Source organism: Marmota marmota, unplaced genomic scaffold, assembly GCF_001458135.2.
Source record: "Marmota marmota marmota unplaced genomic scaffold, marMar, whole genome shotgun sequence".
In the NCBI taxonomy this organism is placed as follows: domain Eukaryota; kingdom Metazoa; phylum Chordata; class Mammalia; order Rodentia; family Sciuridae; genus Marmota; species Marmota marmota.
Genome location: NW_026000005.1, coordinates 17,793,696 through 17,814,965, shown reverse-complemented (window position 1 = coordinate 17,814,965; position 21,270 = coordinate 17,793,696). Strand labels below are relative to the sequence as shown.

Sequence of the window (21,270 nt, the reverse complement as noted above, 5' to 3'; positions counted from 1 at the left end):
TAATCTCAGGTATTTTGTTATAGTAGCACAAAGAGACAAAAACACAAAACTTCTACCTGAAGGACAACAAAGAGAAAAGACAGAAAGGACTGTTACCGTGTGGGGGTGAAAAGGGGTGGAATTATCTTAGTCCAATGATTACATGGAAAGGTACTGAGGATTCAGTCATTGAGACACGCTTCATCATATCATCCCAACTGGACATGGAAGCTATTTACAGAGTTCAGTTTTGTAAAAAAGAAAGAAAAGGAGTTACAGTTGTATATAGATGTATGGCAAAAGTGTAGGGAAATGAAAAAGATCTGCTAAGCAAATCTCTATTCTGTACTCACGTGTAGTGCTAGTTATAAATTTTTAAAAACATGTATAAGAGCTTTCAAGGTTATCTTGATTTCAGCCTCTTTGCTAGATTCTAAGAACTAATCCCTAGGAAAATTTGAACACCGTAATTATAATTTATTCATTACATTGTAGAGTGATTTATTTTTCTTTCTGCAAATTTTTCTCCATCTTTCTAATCATTGCATGACATTATATTACTATAATACTGAACTACAGAAAACATAAGCTTAAGAATTTATTTTTTAGTCTCAGTTCAATTTGCTCTCAAGCCAGTGCCTATTTCTACCCCTCCATGCTGCCAACACACATTTCACTGAGGGCTTATTTCTTGTTTTTCTAGCTCTTCCCTTACTTGTTGGAAATTACACTAGGATTATATATTTTTAGAAACATGAACCCACAAATTAACTAGCATTGGTAAATTACCTTTCCTTTCTACTAGATAGTGGAGAATATTTGTCCTAATCATGTATGAGAAAACTTTTACGGTGGACAATGAGGAATTTTGCAGGTAAGACCTGCCATGTCTCCCTAATCTATGCCATGTCCTAATTTGATGAATAATCAGGATGGTTATTCCTAATTTAACTAATTAAACCCAGTAAGTTAATTGTAGAAAATTTAAAGAGACAGAGGGATGGGGGGATTTGTTAAAAGACTTTAGGAGCTCTGAAAGTCAGTAGCAAGGCTGCAGAACCAAGCAGGAGCCGAGTAAGTACTCCAGATGTAGATAGAAGTAGCAAAGGAAGAGTTTTGCAGAGGAAGCTGTCTCCTCAGAGCAGCATCACTAGAATAAAGTCTCCAGCCAAGCCCAATCTCCTTTCTCTTAGCTAATAATTCAAATTCTGAGGAAGTCATCTGTCCAGCTCTTAGCGAAAGGATACCTGATTAAACAGGCTCACTGAATTCAATGGTAGGGGAGGTATTGAAATATTTCCAGTGCTCCCTTCGGCAGCACATATACTAAAATTGGAATGATACAGAGAAGATTAGCATGGCCCCTGCGCAAGGATGACACGCAAATTTGTGAAGCATTCCATTAAAATAAATAAATAAATATATATATATATGTGTGTGTGTGTGTATATATATATATATATTTCCAATGAAATTTTCAAAGTTTGGAAAAGTCCACTACTTTTGCTTAAGTTTCTCATGCTCAAACTGATAAACCAGCAGCTAGCTAGCTTATTAGCTACAGTAACAGATTTTTTTTAAAGATCTTAGAATGATTTGTACAGCATTTTCTCAGCCACAGCAAGCAATCAGCTCCTGTCACTAAATACATACAAACCTCAGAAAACACTAAATGGGATTAAGTCAGAAGTTAAAAAAGAAATAATCATGACAACAAAAATCTTCCTGCAATCGTCTTCCTTACCAGAAAAACAAAAGGTAACAGCAAATATATATACTGTCTAGTTCTGTGCGCTGACTTAGATTTTTTGTATGTGTTAGCTCATTTACTTTCTCATACAATCCAGAATATAGGTACTTTTGCCATGTTCAGAGAGAGTACACCCCGTGGCTAAAGTCTCATTGCATCAAGGAATCCACACTCAGAACCTGTACTCACCTCTGTACTAACTGTATAGACAAGTGCATTCTTTTAGAGGGTAGCCACAGGGTTGTGGCTGTAACCATGGGCCTGAATTACAAATCTCAGCTCTGTCATTTACTAACTGTGCAACTCCAAGCAAGAAGCTTAAATTTCCCTAAGCCTCAATGTTCTCCTTTGTGAGATGAGGAGGGTCATATCAGGGTCAGCATGCATTGCTGCAAGGTCACACCATGCTGCAAGGAAGAAAAGGGAAATGTATATAAAGTGCCTGGCCTTGAATTCTGGCCACATAGTAAGTGCTGATTAGTTAATGGCCATTATTAGTCTCTCTCCCCTTGCATGCTAGTCCTGAAGGCCCAAGTAATATTCTTCACACTTATATCCCTAACACATTTCTTAGTGATTGGTGCATTAAAAAGCCCAAATAAATATCTGCTGAACAGAAAGTTTTCTGTATCAGATTCACGTTGTCATGTAATACTCTAGGGTCATACTAAGCTGCTCTTTTCATACTAAAGCTCTAGCTCATCCCTTCCCCTTGAGCAAATAATGCCTATCTTTCCCCAGGCCCTGAGACTGCTAACTTCATGAGGTCAGAGTCTGCACCTCATTTGTTCTCCATATATCCCAAGTGCCTACCATAGAGACTAGAACACAGCAGGAGTTTAACAAATACATGTGGTCTTAATTTTTAAGATATATGTATATATACACATGATATAGGAGATTTGTAATTTATGCCCATATATAATCTAGAGCCAGACTGCCTAAGTTTAAAACCCAGCTCCATCATTTACTAGATGAATGACTTTGAGTAATATATATGACCTTTCAATACCTCCATTTTCTTACCTGTAAAATGAGAATAACAAGAATAAGGCATTGTTGTATTAAACTGTTAATTCTTATTAATCTCATAAAATAGCACTTGACACATAACAAGTATTCTTTACATGTCAGCAATTATTAATTTTGTTTGTGGTTGTTTCTCTCCCATCACTTTGCCAAGGATACATAATTCTGACTACCTAAATTGTTTCTCCTTTCGTGTAAGAAAACATAAAAAGTGTTATCTTAACTTAAAAATTCTGAAATTAATTTTCAGGAAAGAACAAATTGTAATCTCAAGAAACTATCTCAAAACTACTTGAAAAAACAATGTATTTATAGGAATTGTCCTTAAAACAAAAATCCTGAACGGCTACAGATATTCTGCAGTGCCAGTCTCTTCCAAATCACTTTTGTTGGAACCTTCCCAGCACTTGGCATTATTCTTTCCACAAACAAGAACAGCCATATTGACTTGAACAGAAGTATTTGAGTAAACACACACACACACATACACACACACTATCACCACCACCACCACCAGGCAAGGAATTAGGTTTCACACACATGCTGTCCTCTATCTCATTGCCCTATTAAGGCAAAAAGCAGATCCATCTCAGGATGCATCTCTACATGTCTTAGAGCATGAACTTGACCATCAGGCCACACATTACTTTAAAATCCAAATCACCATATTTAACTACTGATGTATCTCTCCACCTTGCAGAGAGGAGGAGGGAAATAAAGGCAAAGGGGGCAGCAGGGTGTTTCTTCTACCTTTAGTACCGTGATGTTCCAAGCAAAGCTCTCAGTGGCCTTGTTGAGTTTTCTTCCTTTCAGTCCTTCCTTTGCCCCCAGGTTATGAAGTTCTTCATGGAACTCCATCCCTTGGAAAAAAGAGTGGGTAGGAAATAATAGTGCAAATTCAGAAAAAATGAGCATCTCAGCATAAAAAATATTATCAGTAAAATATAATTTCACATCTCAGTCCTCTCAGAATTTCTAAATCTCTAAACTGAATTCTCCTTCCTATGTATTCATTCCACCAAATGGCTGTCCACGGGGCAGGGGACTATCAATAATCAATACAGGCTAAATTACATTTCAAACAGCCAGGAACCATTGATGAAGACATCAGAAATTAAGCAGAAGTTCTTCCAACAGGTTCCATTCATTTTGTGGAGAGCTTTTGTGTGGAAGGGTGTGATGTACAGCTATATGTGAGGAGCCTCTATCTTCCTTTTCTTTATAAGCCAGCCCTGTGGCTTCAAAGCAGGCCCTGGGACCCATGTGGATAATAATCAGTAATTAGTAAATAAATATCAACTAAAACTAAAAAGATATTCTTAAAAATAGCATTCCTGGAATCACCCAAGTGTTTCAGATTTGGGAATAGCCTTAAAGTATTTCAGTTCTACCATTTGCTCAAATTTGAATACCATTCTGGTAAAATTAGCATAACTGATTAAAGTATTATTAATAAATATTGGCTTAATACTAACTTTTTATTGATTTTATTAATTTTTTAATTTTTTAGTACTAATTTTAAAAAACAAAATTGTTTTACCAGTTTAACTTCATTTTAATAATCCAAGTCAATTAATATAAAAAAAATTGAATACTATGAAAAACATCACCATCATCTGTTTCTATAGGTTTTGTCTTAGCACATCAGGAATGGGAATCACATTCTCTCATAGACAGCTTGTTCCATCTTTGGAGACCTGGGCCTGATATTGACTGAGCCAAAATCTTCTTCCCTGGAACTCCTCAGTGCTAGCTAAACCCAGACCAACAATTTCTAATCTCTTTCCATAGTGCAGCTCTTTAGATACTTGAAGAAATGTTGGCGGGCAGGGAGAACCTTGAATTCTGTCCTCAACAGAATGTGTTCTAACACATTTCAGCTCACTTATGACTCCTTTTTAAGGACAGCATCCAAGCAGAACCATTGCACTGCCTGGCTTCCCAGAATTGAACAGTGTACACAATCTTGTATCCAGCAGTGGACATTGTACTCAGAATAGACTTGAAGAGCCCACACTGGGTAGGGATTTTCACCATTCTTCTGGTTCTACATACTTTTATTAATGTAGCCTGAAACAACAGTAACTGTCCTATGTGCTGATATCACAAATATATGTCCTAACAAAGAGTATGAACATGGAGCCGGGGCTGACATTCTGGCTCCACTTACTGACTGTGTGGGTCTGAGCAAGTTCCTGAAATTCACTGGGCTTCAATTTCTTCACTGGTGAGTAAGTGACAAGAGGGTTTATCTCAGGGATTGTGGTGAAGATAAATAGGTCAATACATAAATAGCTCTTCGAGAGTGTTGGCATCATATAAGTATTGGATACTGTTTTTGCATTTACTGTCAACTGAAACATCTCAGCCTGCTGGTCAGTCAGCGAAGAGAACCATTTTTAAAGGTCAGCCCCACCATGTTGATATAAGATCTTGGATCATTCACTCAGTCTCCCAGAATCTCAGGTGCCTCATCTGTAAGTTGGAGATGAGGACTACATTGAAGAGTTAAGAGGACTAAGTAAGATAGTGTATGTGTTTAGCATATTATATGCATATTTATAAAGCAACTGTCTCTGTTGTCAACTTCTTTACCATAACCATTATTGTGTCTGTGAGAGGAGCACATGGATCTAAGAAATAAAAGCACAGGAGTGCGGATGAAGATGAACATAAATAGAGGTGTATGCTCACAGACATGTGACCCCTCCCATCCCTAAAGAAAAAAACAAGTCTAAAATGAGGACTGGGAAATGGGGCAAATGCCCTAGAAGATTAATAGTTAATCAAATCATAAAAATAAAGTGAGCTTGAATTGGTCTCATTGAACCCTACCTCCCATACCACTAGTAATAGATTTTATTAGACTTCCAAACCACAAAAGCAGACTTAGAAACCCTTGTCTCTAGTTATTTTCAGACACCACCACCCCCAAATACACAAATACAACCATCCAGATTTCTTCTGTAGTAAACAAAAACTTAAATGTAACTTGTAATTCAACAATGACATAAAATATTTAAATTTTAAGAGGAAGGACAGAAACTTTAAAAAAATTCTGCAAAGAATTATCATTATGGTGCTTAAACCAAATATTAAAAAATTACCTGCTTTCTGACACTGTAAAATCTTTTCATGGACTGTGTCTGCCATTTCTATGAGAAATCGGCTCTCTTGAATCATCTGTCACAAAATAGACAACAAAAAAAAATGGTTGTCAGAAATCCTTAAACTGGTTCATTGAGAAGGTGACATACAGAGACACCTGTGAGATAACATCCAGTAACAGGGACATGACTTCAACCACAAGAGATGGGAGAAAGAAGGAAAATTTCTGTCCTAGCCCCTGTCCATTCTAATTCTGAGGCTGTAGTCACCCTTCTTACAATTGATCCAGTTGTATAAATGCCAAGCACACAGGGGGTGCTTGTTGAATAAATGCATATACATTCTTTAAGTATCAGGTCATATTCATGAATGTCTCTGATACCACTGCTTGCCTCAAAGGTTACTACAACATCAAGGCAAGTGGTATTGAGACAATAGCACAAGAACCAAAATACAGAATCACCTAGTGATAAATTATAGGACTTCAGGATGCATTATTGAAGCTGCCAACTTAGATTTGGATTGCCCAAAGACGGAAGTTCTGGTTCTTTCTCTAGTGCGGTTCTGTAGTAAGAATGAGGAATGGGTCAGATTTCAGAGTGAGGAGCTCAATAGAGCTTGTAGACAATAACACTGAAATGGTTGTCTTTGCCCTCTATTTTGGGTTAGAAAGCAACGTGTCTAAGGCATTTTATATAATAAATACATCTTGGCATAGGGAAAATAAAACAACTTTTCTGCTAGCAAAGAACAGAAGAATCTGTGTGTGAAGATGAGAAGCAAAATCATATCATATATCCATTTAACAAATACCTATTGAGCAGCCATGGTGGGCTCAGGGGGTACAGTGCACTAAGGAGCAAAAGATATATGTTTCTACCTCCATGAAACTCATGGTCCAACAGATAAAGTCTATTTAAATGAATGAATATAAGATTATGAGAAACAATGCAAACAATCAAAATTCCATGAGTCATATTACTTGTATTCTCTGCCAAAAACAATGACTTACTTGACTATGAACACTGTAAAGCTAGATACCAGTAAAGGTCTAGACTGCACAAAACTTTTAATCTGAATTAATTCTTTCAGCTCCCAAGTAGGACACTTGTGAACAACAATTTATCAAATGGTCAACAGTAGCCTGAGTTATTGTAGCTTCTAAGTGAAAGGAATTTAAGGATAGAGGAAAATTTAATATGAAGTCAATCTGATTCAATTTTTTTCAACATCTAAACATGGAACATCATGTGAATCAATTTTTATTTTTAGAAGTTATCAGATGTTTAGATTAGCTAAGTAGCCGACAAAGGTTTTCATGAAATTCACACAAGAGAAATATTAATAAGAAACAGAAAAATTCTGTAAGTTTACATAAATCAAATATATTGCTGCCATAGTTTGGATCTAAAATGTCCCTCAGAAAACTGTGTGTTAAAGGCTTTATCCCTAGAGTCAACATAGGTTTTATTCCTTTCATGCACCCCCTCCAGAGGCCTGAAAGCACTGGGCCCACCTAAGAATGGACTGGAACCTTTAAAACCGTGATTGGCTCAAGTTTTTGTTATACTAACAGAAACCTATTACAATTATACATTTTAAAAATCTGGATTTTAAGGATAAAGGACTTTTAAAAATCATAATCACTTCCTGTGTTTTATAGAAAAGAAACTAAGGTTAAAAGTCATGTCAAGATAAATAGAATTAATTAGTGCTGAAGATGGAATTAGAATCCCAGCTTCCTCTATTCATTCACCTCACTGATTGTTTCTTTTGCTGAGAAGAAGCTTTTTAGTTTGAATCCATCCTACTTATTGAGTCTTGATTTTAATTCTTGTGCTATAGGAGTGTTTTTTGTTTTTTTTAGAAAAGATTCTCTTTTATTTTTATAAGCCTGACATTTCTCCTCAGGATTATAGGAGTCTTATTAAGGAAGTTGGGGCCTAATCCAACATGATAGAGATTTGGGTCTAATTTTTCTTCTATTACAGACACTGTCTCTAATTTAATTCCTAGGTCCTTGATCCACTTTGAGTTGAGTTTTGTGCATGGTGAGAGATATGGGTTTAATTTCACTTTGTTGTATTTGGATTTCCAGTTTTCCCAGCACCATTTGTTGAAGAGGCTATCTTTTCTCCAATGTATGGTTTTGGCACCTTTGTCTAATATAAGATAACTGTAATTATGTGGGTTTGTCTCTGTGTCCTCTATTCTGTACCATTGGTCTATAAGTCTATTTTGGTGCCAATACCATGCTGTTTTTGTTACTATTGCTCTGTAGTATAGTTTACCACACACATCAGATAGAGCATTAATCTCTAGGATATATAAAGAACTCAAAAATCTTAACACCAAATAAATAAAAAATAAATAAATAGATAACCCAATCAATAAATAGACCAAGGAACTGAACAGACACTTCTCAGAAGATGATATACAATCAATCAACAAATATATGAAAAAAAAACTTCACATCTCTAGCTATTAAAGAAATGCAAGTCAAAACTAAGATTTCATCTCACTTTAGTCAGAATGGCAGTTATTAAGAATAAAAACAATAAGTGTTGGCAAGGATGTGGGGGGAAAGGCACATTCATTCACTGCGGGTGGGACTGCAAATTGCTGTAGCCAATATGGAAAGCAGTTTGGAGATTCCTTGGAAAACTATGAATGGAATCACCATTTAACCCAGTTATATCCCACTCCTCGGTCTATACTCAAAGGACTTAAAACAGCATACTACAGACACAGCCACATCAATGTTCATAGCAGCACAATTCACAATAGCTAAACTGTAGAACCAACCTAGATGCCCTTCAGTAGATGAAAATGGATAAAGAAAATGTGTATAGATAGATAGATAGATAGATAGATAGATAGATGTATATATATGTATATAAAGAAAGATAGATAGATATAGATATATATACATGAATGAACACACAATGGAATATTACTCAGCATTATGTATGTTTTTGGCACCTTTGTCTAATATAAGATAACTGTAATTATGTGGGTTTGTCTCTGTGTCCTCTATTCTGTACCATAAAATAAAATCGTGGCATTTGCAGGTAAATGGGTGGAGCTGGAGAATATAATGCTAAGTAAAGTTAGTCAATCCCAAAAAACAAAATGCTGAATATTTTCTCTGATATAAAGATGCTAATTCATAATAGGGTTGTGTGGGGGGGAGCATGGGAGTAATGTAGAAACTTTAGATAGGGCAAAGGGGACAGAGGGGAGGAGGGGCATAGGGATAGAAATGGTGGAATGAGATGGACATCATTACCCTAAGTACATGTATGAAGACATGAATAATGTGACTCTACTTTGTGAACAACCAGAGATATGAAAAATTGAGCTATTTATGTGTAGTATAAATTGTAATGCATTTTTTGTCATATATAACAAATTAGAATTTTAAAAAATCCCAGTTTCCTGGCATCCAAATTATTTTTATTTTAAAATGCCACCTTTGGATTTTGCCTGGCCTTGCCATGCCCCCTTGAGGGTGCACAGACTTGCACACACCACACAAGTAGCCTTTTGAATCTGAAATGTGGAATTCCAAAGACACGTAGTCCAGCCCTTTGGAACAAATACGAGGACATACACATAACCAATTCATTTCAATCAGACTCAAATCTGTCTTTAAAAAATCTTTAAAAGAATAATTGGTAATTAATTTCCTTGGATAACATATTGACTAAGCTTATATTCATTTCTTTTGGTTTTTCTCTCAGAAGAGAAAACATGACACCATTCTCTAGTAAAAAGCCCTTTACCTACTGATTGGTGACCAGTTTGTTTTCTTTGCAGTATTTAACTAAGTATCTCCTTGGTGTCAACTACAAAAGGAATATACTTCCTGCATCCCCAAAGGCCACAGCTTCTTGGTACCAACAGGAGAAGGAGGTTAGCTCTTTACCACAGCCAACTCTACTATCTAGCCTTTCAATCCCACCTCCCTTGCTTCTCCTGGAATCCCATTCTAAATGATTCTCTCTTTCCTTCATCTATAATTTCTCCCCTTGCTTCTTCCCTTCTGAATACATTATCTCTTACTTTTAAAATGGCAAACAATAGCAGAATATTTTATCCACCTTAAGTGATTGTTCTGGTCTCTCCTCCTTAAGAAATTAGCTCATGATCATTGCTTGACTTCACGCAGGGCTCCTCTAATACTCTTAAAGTTCAACCTTGTCTCATTAGCAGTTGCTCCCTGGCCAATTCTCAGTCCTCATTCTCTCTAGCTTAGCAGTTAAAACATCTGACCACTCTTCCTTCTGGAATTCTATGACCCTAATTCTTTTACTGTTTTGCTCTTTCTCTGTCTCCTGTATTGTTTCCTTTTTATATATACATGTGTAGGAATCCTCCAAGCCACCAGGCCTCAGTTCTCTACTCTTTCCCTTCTCTGCTATGATTTCATCCATTCCTAGAGCTATCAAATATTCTGCACCCAAATAAGCCCAATCCCCCCCAAAAAACAAAGGCCAAATGTTCTCTGTGATATGCAGATGCTGACTTACAATGGGGGGAGGGAGGAGTGGAGGTTCACTGAACTAGACGGGAGGAGTGGGGGGAAGGGAGAAGGAATGGGAAAGACAGTAGAATGAATCGGACATAACTTTCCTATGTTCATATATGAATACATGACCATGTAACTCCATATCCTGTACAACCACACAAATAGTAAGTTATACTCCATATATGTGTTATACACCAAAATACATTCTACTGTCATATATAACAAAAAAGAGCAAATACAAAAAAAATTTTTAAAAATATTCTGCACTTGTGCATCATGACATTTTAAAGCCAATTTCTCCAGCCCTGGCCTGTATCCCTAGATTCCAATGTTCTACCACATTGGTTTCCAAGGCAGGGAGGTGTTTTCATCCTGGGGCAGAAAATGGAAGGGCACAACATGGTTCACTGGGGTGTGTGATGAGACAATGAGGACTTTTATTCACATTTATTTTATCTGTAAAAATTTAAAAGAAATGAAGCTTTGCAGATTAATCCTGGCCACTTTGCTAAATCATGGCCATGTGTTTCTAATATGGCCAGTGAGGCATAATGAGAAAAGAAGGTAATTGCACACTGGAGACGGGCTGACAGCAGAACTCATATTAGCTTCTTTTAGAGTACCCCAACGTACAGCCTGGAAAGCAAGTACCACTTACATTACCATGTTCTGAAAAAAACTAAGCCTTTCCAATGTGAGTGCTTGAAAACAAAGGGAGGTTAACAACACAAGTGCAAATGACATCTTACACTACACCCACCATGACTTCTTCCTCAGCCACCGTGTGAGGTAAGAACAGTGAGTTTGATCAGATCTCAGATCTGATATGTTCCATCACATTGGAGGAGCACAGAGATTTTTATTACTTATAAGTGAAAACATTTAAAAATACCACGGCAGTTTCTACTTGATGGGTTTTATTTTGTATATATCAGTGTTTTAGTAAATACATATAGTTTATGAGTAAGTATATTCTTAATATATTTTTACTGAAAAGCTGGCTGTGCTGAGTGCTCTGCCTTCCCCCTCCAAATCCACTCTTAATTGTGCTCCGTCTTGAGGACAGTTGTTCTTTATGGGTGGCATCAAACAGGCTTCCCTTGCCCTCTGCCTTCCATTGGCAATCAGTCAATGGATCCACCAACAAGGAATCAAGGGCAGAAGGCAGGAGTAAAGTGGGTACAGGAAAGTGACTTGCTCCGTGGCTCCCTGCTGGGCTGTGGTTCGAGAACTTCCTCTCTGCAAGGCCTCAGCTCCTGACAGGCACAGGTGCAGACATCTGAGGGCCAGTAACGGTTAGGTTACCCACCTAGCCCCTTTTAGTCCTGGGGATGACAGCTAAGCACCTGCTAACCCTTGGGTGTTCACCAATGCCGATTCCCTATTCTGGCCCAACTGTTATAAAAACAGTCCATCTGAGTCTTTTAATCATCCTTTTTGAGTATGCTATTTACTGAGAGCCTGATATGGTACTTGAACAAAACCCTAGAGCTGCCTAGGCTACTAGACACCTATAATTATGAGCCCTGCCAGTGTCCTCTCTTGTCTAGTCCCCTACACTCACACCTGAACATCCTCTCAGCCAGCATCTTTCCTGCAGGTGAGCCCCCACGGCTGTCAATCACCAAGTCTTGCCCATGGAACCACCTCCATCCCTGAGCTTCCTTCCTCCCTATAACACTCCCAACTCAAGCCCTTACTCCTACTTCTGGTCTACCTTTAGATCTCTACCTTTCAAATTCTAGTTATCCTTCTAGAGGTAGCCAAATGCCACCTTTAAAAATATTTTTTTCTGTTCCATTTCATTTTTCCTTCCCCCTACCCCCACAGGACCCCCGCCAAATATCTCCTATTTCCAAATTCTCAAAAAACTCCCTTTGCAGCATGCAAAGATCAGTTTAAATGCCTGCTCAGCCACTGTCAAGTTCCGGTCCTTCCCACCTCACTCCTTCCTAAATACCATTTCCAGAAAATCATCTTACAAAAGCACAGTGCCGGTTAATTCTTGGTTTTATCATTTTCTGCCTTGTTTATTGACAAGTAAAATTTTTCCATTCCAGAGTTTGCATCTCTCAGTGCTCCAGGCCTATTTGCCTCAATAGTCTTCCCCCGCTTTGATTTCCCAATTCCCCTAAGTTCCAGTTGCCTGATGAATCATACTTTCTTAAATGCACCCTACTGGTTGCTCTTTCCACACATTTCTTTCTATAAGGGAAGACTTCCCTAGACATGTCCCCTGGTCAAAATCTACCAGACTTGAAAGCTTACTTCAGTGCACCTTTCTCCCTTGCTTTCCTGATTTTCCCTTCCTTCCCCTTGTCACCTCCAAATTTTAAGAACATTCTATTTTTTAAAAAAGATCTATTCACAGGATGCCTTATTTTCTATCATGAATTATAATGTATTACTTACTTTTTTATCTTCTACATCCTCACTTCCTGAGCAAACTATAATTCTAGTAGAAAAAGACCCAATATTATTTACCTGTTTCCCCAGATCTATTCATTTATATAATCACTTTTTTCTAGTTTACTTTCATGGTACTTATTTCTTCTTCCTATCTACTACCCATATATATATATATGCAAAACAAAAGATTTTATTACTGATCACTTCTCAAACCTATTATTGCCTTTTTGAACTTTGATCTCCCTTTTTGTGTTTAGGTTTCTCTACTCTTTTTCTCCCAAGTCGTCTTCACTTTTCTGTAATATGAGTTTTTAATTCCCTTTTAAATTGAGTACTGAAAGATGAGCATAAACCTTCTAATGAGATTATCTCTATAGAAAATACAATACTAGGGCTGGGGTTGTGGCTCAGTGGTAGTGTGCTTGCCTAGAATGTGTGAGGCACTGGGTTCAATTCTCAGCACCACATACAAGCAAATAAATAAATAAAGGTCCATCAATAACTAATAAAAATATTTTTTTTAAAAAAGAAAATACAATACTAAAGTATTAGAAAATAAGATAAATGTTAAAACTTCATTATTTATTCTAGGTAAAATAAATTCAGGACCAAAACGCACAACAAACCCTATAGTTCAAGAAAGTATTTGTTACCCCATAGGATAAGAAATTTCTCTTTTTTCCCATTGTCTAGAAGATCATTTCATAAAGAGATAGCCCAGTATGAATTTACCTTCAAAACAAAGGAACTTTCCTTTGAGATTCCTCAGAGGATAACCTAAAGTCTTGTAGTTATAAAAGTATAAAAAGACCAAATTATACTCTAAGACACCTCATCCATAATATTCTCAGAATTTAAAATCACTGCTTTATGATCTTTTCTCACTAGAGCATTTGATTTTCCCTATGATGATTTCTTGCATTATATTAAGAAGGATCATTTTATTCAAATTATTTTTGACAGTCAACTTTCAATTATTAGTAATTATAGAGAAAACAAATAAGACAGATGGCTGAAATGTACCAATAATTCCAAACTGCATTTAAGACAAAAATTTAAAACTTTCCTTCCAAGTAATTAATTTATCGGGTTGTTAGGGAAAAAAAATGGTTGTTTTGAGTTTCATTTCCTTTCTATTTCTCTGATACTTATGGAAGCACTGATTAGCATATCCGATGTCTCAGCCTGAGCTCTCAGTCACTTTTGCCTGTTGTAACACAAAGAGCTTCTCTTTGGTTCTGTCACATGGATATCTCCTAATGGATCTCATTTCCTTGTCAGGCTCTGTATCTAAAAGAACAGAGGTCTTACCCAGATAAAGGTTGGCATTACTTTATATGTTAAATGTGTCCTAAGCAGAGGTATGTGGGAGACAGTAATGTTTTTCTCAGATATGGATTAAATTGTCTAACTTGTATTAAAAAAAAAAGTATTCTTCCAGCTCTTCCAGTAAGGAGTTTAATAGTGTCCCAGGATTATTGTAGACTCAATATAACTAATAATACTGGAGAAAAAAAGAGCTTTTATCCTTTCAGAACCCAAAATCTTCTATAGATTCTAATTTTTTCCTGAATTATATCTAAATTCCTAGAGCCATTGAACTTTCTATTTAGAGGCCAGCTTAAGGACAGTCTCTCATGGACAATTCCATTTTACACATTAAAAAACTGAGCTGAAAGTTAACTTGCCCAAAATCTCAAAAGCCACAGAACCAGAAAAGTAATTTAGACTAGAATCCAGACATTTTTGAGGGGCAGATCTAAAGCTTATAAGTTTTTCTGGGATACCAGTATTACATTGAAGGATAGAGTTGCTATTACAGGTACAAGTTGGTGATAAACAGTTAATAAAGTAGCATCCATTAACTAAAGCATCATGAAAATGTTTTTTTTCTTTTTCTTTTTTATTTATTTATTTTTGTGTGTGCTGGGATTATTTTTCCCTCCAAGTCTAATCAGAACACATATAAACCATTAAATATTCTTTGTATGAAACCATAATAAATGTACATAATGTGCCTCCACTACTTTTCCAGAAAGGAGTCAAGAACCTTGTAAAGGCTACTGATTGAGAATATGTGAGTCAGTACAAAGCTAATCTACTCCAGCATCTTTGTTCTCTTAAGACCATAAAAGATTCATCTATCTCTTATCTTCCTTCTAATCAAAATACTACATTGTGGTTCATTGGTTCTTTAGTGGCTCATCTGCTCACATTGTTGAAAATAAGACTTGAATTTTATTAAACTTGGTACATTTGCAAATCAGATTGCTGCTACCTATATATTTGCTAACTAGAATGGAGACAATTTCCTTTAATTTTTTAGTTCCTTAAATATTTTAAATGAAACAGATAAAAACATAATTAATAGATTGGCATATTTTGTTTATAAGCAATCAACCCTGTCAAGATGGTTAGCTTTCTGTGAAACAAAAACAAAGTCATAACATTTGCAAACTAACTGCAAGTCCACTGTCTTTGGTGTTTGCAACAAAGCATCTTCTGTCCTGAGACTGCCGTATGTCACATTTCCATGCCTGATTTATGGGGCACAGGACAAGAAAACTCACACAGAGTAAGCCAAAGGACATTTGTCTCCACATTCATGATAGTGACGGGATCTACTGCAGTAAGCTTCTTTCTGAATAAAGGAATCATTTTATCATTTTTCCCCCTCCAGTTGTTGTTTCCCAAACAGTTGTCAGCTATATCTTGAGAAATCATTAGAAATCTTTGTTTGGTCCAGATGTCATTTCAATTCAGCTCATTCACAAAAACTGCCAAGCAGTTGAGCTTTCAGGACCCTTTCTTCAGAATCTTCAGGCTAATATGACTATCTTATGGCCTTTAACTGAGGGTTAAAGAACTTGCAAGAACTTGAAGATTCAGGAAGGCAAAGTCAACTTTGAAGATACATTCCACAAAGAAGTCAGTCTGAAATATTTGCTTATTGATGTATCTCTGATATCCAGTGTCCTTGAACCCTGAAACCAAGTGAAAATTTTGTCACCCCTAAGATGCTGACAATTCCTCTCATACAGAAATGGGTCAGTACCTATGAGTGAAGGGAGTTTCAATACAGAGAGTGCCATGTCTTACTTTTCAATAACCAGCTCTGGTTGGGCACATGCTAGGGGAGGTTCTTTTTTGAGTCCTAAATACTATACAAGCACCATACTTTCTAAAATGCAAACTAGTAAAAAGCACCACACAAGCTTCATAATGAATAATTAAAGGAAAATATCTTTAATATATTTAATCTAACCCATTATGTTGAGCTTGTGATACCTGCCAGGTATCAGGTCTATTGCAAGGGTGACCACATAGCAATTAACTCTGTTTTGCTAAATTCCTTTACATGCTAGCACAATCAACTGACAAATCACACCCCAACTTACCTAGTAAAAGATTAGCCTTTGATTCATGTTCTCTAGGTTGTTTTGACTTCTTTTTATCTTCAGAAAATCTGTTGCCCTTACCATAGTAAAGTTTTAACTTTTATGTTAATGTTAAACACTTCAGCACAGAAGTCACCCCTGGAGAATGCTTTGGCTTTATTTTTATAGTGGTAGTCCTCTGAAACCACCCCACCTCTGAATAATATATTTAAAACAGTAACTACCCCAAAGTTTTTACACTAATTTATAAAAAGATCAGACAAGTTAGGCAAATACTTCTCAATTATGTAATGAAAAATTGGGCAGGTTAGAACATTAAGAAAGATAAAACTCAGCTATCTGAAGAAAATATTATACAAAGGTCAGATAACTTTCTTTTAAAAATCCTTGCAAATGAAATTCTGCTGAGTACCCTCTTGGAAGTAAGATGAGGCAAGTGAGTCACTGTGAAGTCTACCATGGAACTCAAGGTCCTTAGACTCCAGCTCCAGACATAAAATATCATCTGGCCACTCTCTGGACACTGTATACCACTGTTCCTTGCCCTTTTTTCACAAGAACAGAAAGTTTACTTCGGATCATTTCTTTCCCCCAACACCTTGCACAATGCCTTGCACATAACAAGTACTCAAAACATGTTTGTTCAGTTGACTAATTAAAACCCTAAAGACCAAAACAAAAAAAAAGAAAGTGTTATTTTTGCCAGTGGCCATATGTGTTCCCACTACATTTTATAATTTCCTTTAAGTCCCAGAGGTGTCCTGCTTTACATCATGGCTAGTTGTGCTGATATCTGTCTCTGTTTATTCATCTCTAAATTGGATAGAACTACTAACATGGTATATATTGCACATGTATTGCATAAAGTCAAAAATGAATGTTTTCTGAATAAGGTGAGTATTTAGAAAAGTTAGGACATAAGGCTGGACTTAAGTTAATGGAGAAGTGAGGCTAAGAAGGTATCCCAAGTAATATAAGGATGGGGAATTAAAAGGAAGTAGGAAATACATCAGCCTGACTGGAGGAGAGGGTTCAAGCAGAAAAAATGGAGAAAGAAGTTGGAAAAATGGCCACCAATGGTGGATGAAGACTGAGGCAATGTATTCATAAATCAAAACGTTATATTGTACATCTTAAATATGTAAAATTTTTATTTATCAATTACACCTCAATAAAACAGGTGTAAATTAAAAATACAATTAGAGGATAATTGTTCCAATTGTTGAATTACATATAGGTCAAGACTAAGTAAGGAAGTATTTACATAGTTTAAAAATCCAGGCAGGAGGAGAGAGCCTAGGTAAGAATCTTGACTGTGTCAATGTATTAAAATGAATCTTACAAGACATACTGTGAGGAAAGAAGCATGAAATCTAACATGAATCAGTAAATTTTAAAACCTTACTGGGGTTAATAGAATGTTTAATTTACTTGGAAAAAATGGGACCATTTGCATGATCTTTTGCAGTGATCAGAAAAGAGTGAATGAATACATAGGAAATAAAAAGATGAACTCAGTTTTTAAAAAAAAAATTTTTAGTTGTAGATGGACACAATATCTTTATTTATTTGTTTTTATGTGGTACTGGAGATTGAACCCAGTGCCTCACACATGCTAGGCAAGTTTTCTACCACTAAGCTGCAACCACAGCCTCTGAAATCAGTTTTTGACCTGTTAAATTTGTTTGTCCTTGAGATACACAGGTCATGTCCTGTAGTCAAGTATAGAAATAAAACGATAGGGAAAGTTTAGGGCTGAGACTAAGGAAAGGTTTTGAAAATAATACTAGATCTACATGCATAAAAACACTATTGTAAAATGAAAAAATCCAAACATTCAAACAAATTTTGATAGAATCCTACTAAATTGTAAAGGATTCCTCAAGGTAACCATCTACTCTTACAAGTTTGTATTAAACAATGAGAAACACCTGATATTGGGCAGTCGTAAACTCCTAGGCCTGGCTGGGACTTACCAAGTTGCATCTCCTGCCTCTAAGTCCCTGGAGAACAGGGTCTGCATAGTTTCACAGTATCTAACACAGTGGCTTGGACAAAGGAGGCCTCTGTAAATCCTTATGAAATTAAAAATCACCATCTTCTGGCTCTAACACTAGGCAATTCTGTCAGTAACCAATTTTCATTTTTAACAACCCCCAAGTTAAAATTAAAATTAATTCTAAACAGAATATAAAATATATATATATTTTAAAAAATATATATATATATATATTGCCCTTTTTGGAAAAATATATGATATAGTCTTAGAAGCAATAATTCTGAATATGTTACTTATTTCAGTGGGATATTTTCCTAGAAAAAGTAAAATGCAGAGTGGATCAACGCTACTTGCTCTTTCATAGATCTGAGTGCTCCCCTACCCCACACTGCAGCACAATAAAGTCACTTAGAAATGGTCTTCTGATTTCAAATTAAGTTTAGGGACTGTCCTGAAAAACTGTTCTGATGACAGCAGAGCCACTGAGGTAGTGCTAAAGCAAAGGGTCTAACATTAACAGTTCTCTTCATATCTTCACACTGGGAAGGAAGCGTCAGTTAACTTGCAGGGTCTTTCTGCCAGCCTGAGTTATGGATTGATAACGTCAGTTCCCTCTGGTGCCTTTTAAAAGCTATACATTTCCCACCTCCAGCTGTGTTTTCTCTCAGGAAGGTCACCTCTGCTTCTGCTTTCTTAAATAGTAAACAGGGTCGCTCTCAACAAAATTGTAGTTCCTTGAGCAACCACACCCTCACCTTACCCAGACTTGGGAAACCCTGTGTCAAAATGATCTCGTCCTTTTTCCAGTCAAAAATCTGCCTGTAGAACAGTATCTCTTAAATTCATTCAAAAGTATGAATAAATTACTGAAAATCTAATATGTATGACTCATAAATGTGTTTGCATTTTATAGGAAATAAAAGTCTTAACCCTAAGGGTTGGTTATAATTTTGAAACTTAAAATTCCAGGGAGAATACAGAAAACATAAGATGTGTTAAGACTGGAGAAAGAGTGTGCCCTCCCCCACTCTTCTGAAATATGCCATGTAAGTAGGCCCACTCAGAATATATTTGTTTTTTGATTTCTTGGTGTTTTAGTCAGCTTTTTCACTTCTGTGACTAAGGACCCAACCAGAACAAACGTAGGGGAGGGAAAGTTTATTTGAGGGCTCACAGTTTCAGAGGTCTTTAGTCTGTAGAAGGCCGGCTCCATTCCTTAGAGCTCAAGGTGAGGCAGAACACCATGGCAGAAGAATGTGACAGAGGGATGCGGCTCACATAGTGATAGAAAGCAGAGAGAAATTCCACTTGCCAGATACAAAAATATATACCCCAAAGACACGCCCCTAATTCCCACCTCTACCAGCCACATCTACAGCCTTTAGTTACCACTCAGTTAATCCCTATCAGAAGATCAATTCACTGATTGGGTTAAGGCTCCCACAACCCAATCATTTCCTCTCTGAACCTTCTTGCATTGTCTCACATGTGAGCTTTTGGGTGACACATCACATCCAAACCATAACACTTTTTATTATGAATTAACACAGTTGCTATAATAGAATTAGAATTGCAATGCTAATAATAATATGACTTTTAAGGCTAAATTTTAAACCTTTTTTGAGGCAATATTTCCAAATACTAAATAAATGTGTATTTGTTAATGAATATTGACCATCTCAGGTCACTAGAGAAAGCTAAGTTTAGAAGAAAAAGTAAATCTCACAGATGAACTCAGGCTCCATGTTTTCCAAAGTATTTTCATTTGTTTCTCCCTGATAATTAGCATAATTTGATGCAGTCAAGTTGGATTTCAAAATAAATGTATACAGGCTATTAGATTGCCTGATTTGTTTCTACCTAGACTGAACACCTCATGCATTTTTATTTGTTCAGAAAAATCAAGTTTTTTTTTTTATTATAAGCATAGACTTTATGGGTGTTATTTTTCTTCTTGGATGGCATCTATGTGATCCAATATCATTTTTAAGAAATCCAAATACTCAAGAACTTGAGTCTAAGTTAAATCCAAGCTGCTTATTTTGGAATCCCTGCCCCCGCCCCACACCAGTAGGCAATAGGTCTTGGAGTTTTTTGGTTTTTTTTCCTTTGCCTTATTTGTTCAAATAACTTTTTATTAATAGTAAAAAAAAAATGTGCTTTTTTTTTTAGACTTCACTTTTTACGAAAAATTTTAAGTTACATAAAAATTGAGTGGAAAGTGCAGAGAGCTCCCATATAAACTCTCACTCTACCTCTATCCCTACTCCTGTCCTACTGTTTATATTTTGCATTAATATGGTATATTTACTACAATTGATAAAACACTATTGATACATTATTATTAGCTAAAATCCACAGTTCACAATAGGGTTGACTCTTGGTGTTGTACATTCTATGGATTTTGACAAGTGTGGGATGACATGTATCCCCATGATGGTATCATACAGAAATTTCACTGCCTTAAAAAGTCCTCTGTGCTCTATCTATTCATCTCTCCCCTGAACCCAGACCTTAACAACTACTGATCTTTTTTACTGTTTACATAGTTTTGCCTTACTCTGTAGATTTTTAACCAAATATGTACAGCAGGGAGCAGTTCAGTAAGGGTAGTATCAGAGAAGCAAAACAAAAAGATTGAATGATTAACCATAAAAACAATTCAATTACAGGATGAAAACTACATTATTTGCACAGGCAGTAGATGCTTCTTTTTTTTTTCAACTAATATTAATTGAAACCATGCTATGTCTCCACAGTGTTTAGGTGCTAGAGATAACAGTAGTAATCAGAGTTTCTTCCTTCATGGAGTATACATTCCAATTGAGGGGTAAAAGAGAAGGTAAAAGAAAACTTTTTTAAAGGCCAAGAAAAAAGTTCAAACAAATTATTATTTATTCAGTACTTCTCAGAAGGACGATGGAAAAATGCATGGCTATGCAATCAAGTGACAGATGCAGACAGTAGTTAGGGAAGGCTTCTCTCAGGAAATGATATTTGAGCTAAGGGTCAAGAGACGAAGCACCAATCTTCACAAGAGAAGAATATTCATTTACAATGTCCCAGA

General features: G+C 36.3%; 1 protein-coding gene and 1 non-coding gene across 4 annotated transcripts in view; one reads left to right on the top strand and one right to left on the bottom strand.

Moving 5' to 3' along the window:
* Plcl1 (phospholipase C like 1 (inactive)) overlaps positions 1-21,270 on the bottom strand; it is a 352,546-nt gene that overhangs the window by 40,284 nt on the left and 290,992 nt on the right. Inside the window, exons 4-5 of one of the 3 annotated variants that reach the window (XM_015481198.2) lie at positions 5,866-5,941; positions 3,509-3,618 (exon numbers count right to left, since the gene is read on the bottom strand). The exons of 1 other annotated variant lie outside the window; for it this stretch is intronic. In XM_015481198.2, coding sequence (XP_015336684.2) covers positions 3,509-3,618; positions 5,866-5,941 — 186 coding nt within the window. Of the gene's footprint in view, positions 1-3,508; positions 3,619-5,865; positions 5,942-15,024; positions 15,791-21,270 lie in introns of those variants that run through there. One more of the 3 variants, XM_048808247.1, reaches the window with a different exon arrangement.
* LOC125618364 lies at positions 1,282-1,388 on the top strand. The gene has a single exon (XR_007349650.1). It is a non-coding gene; the product is annotated as a U6 spliceosomal RNA (small nuclear RNA).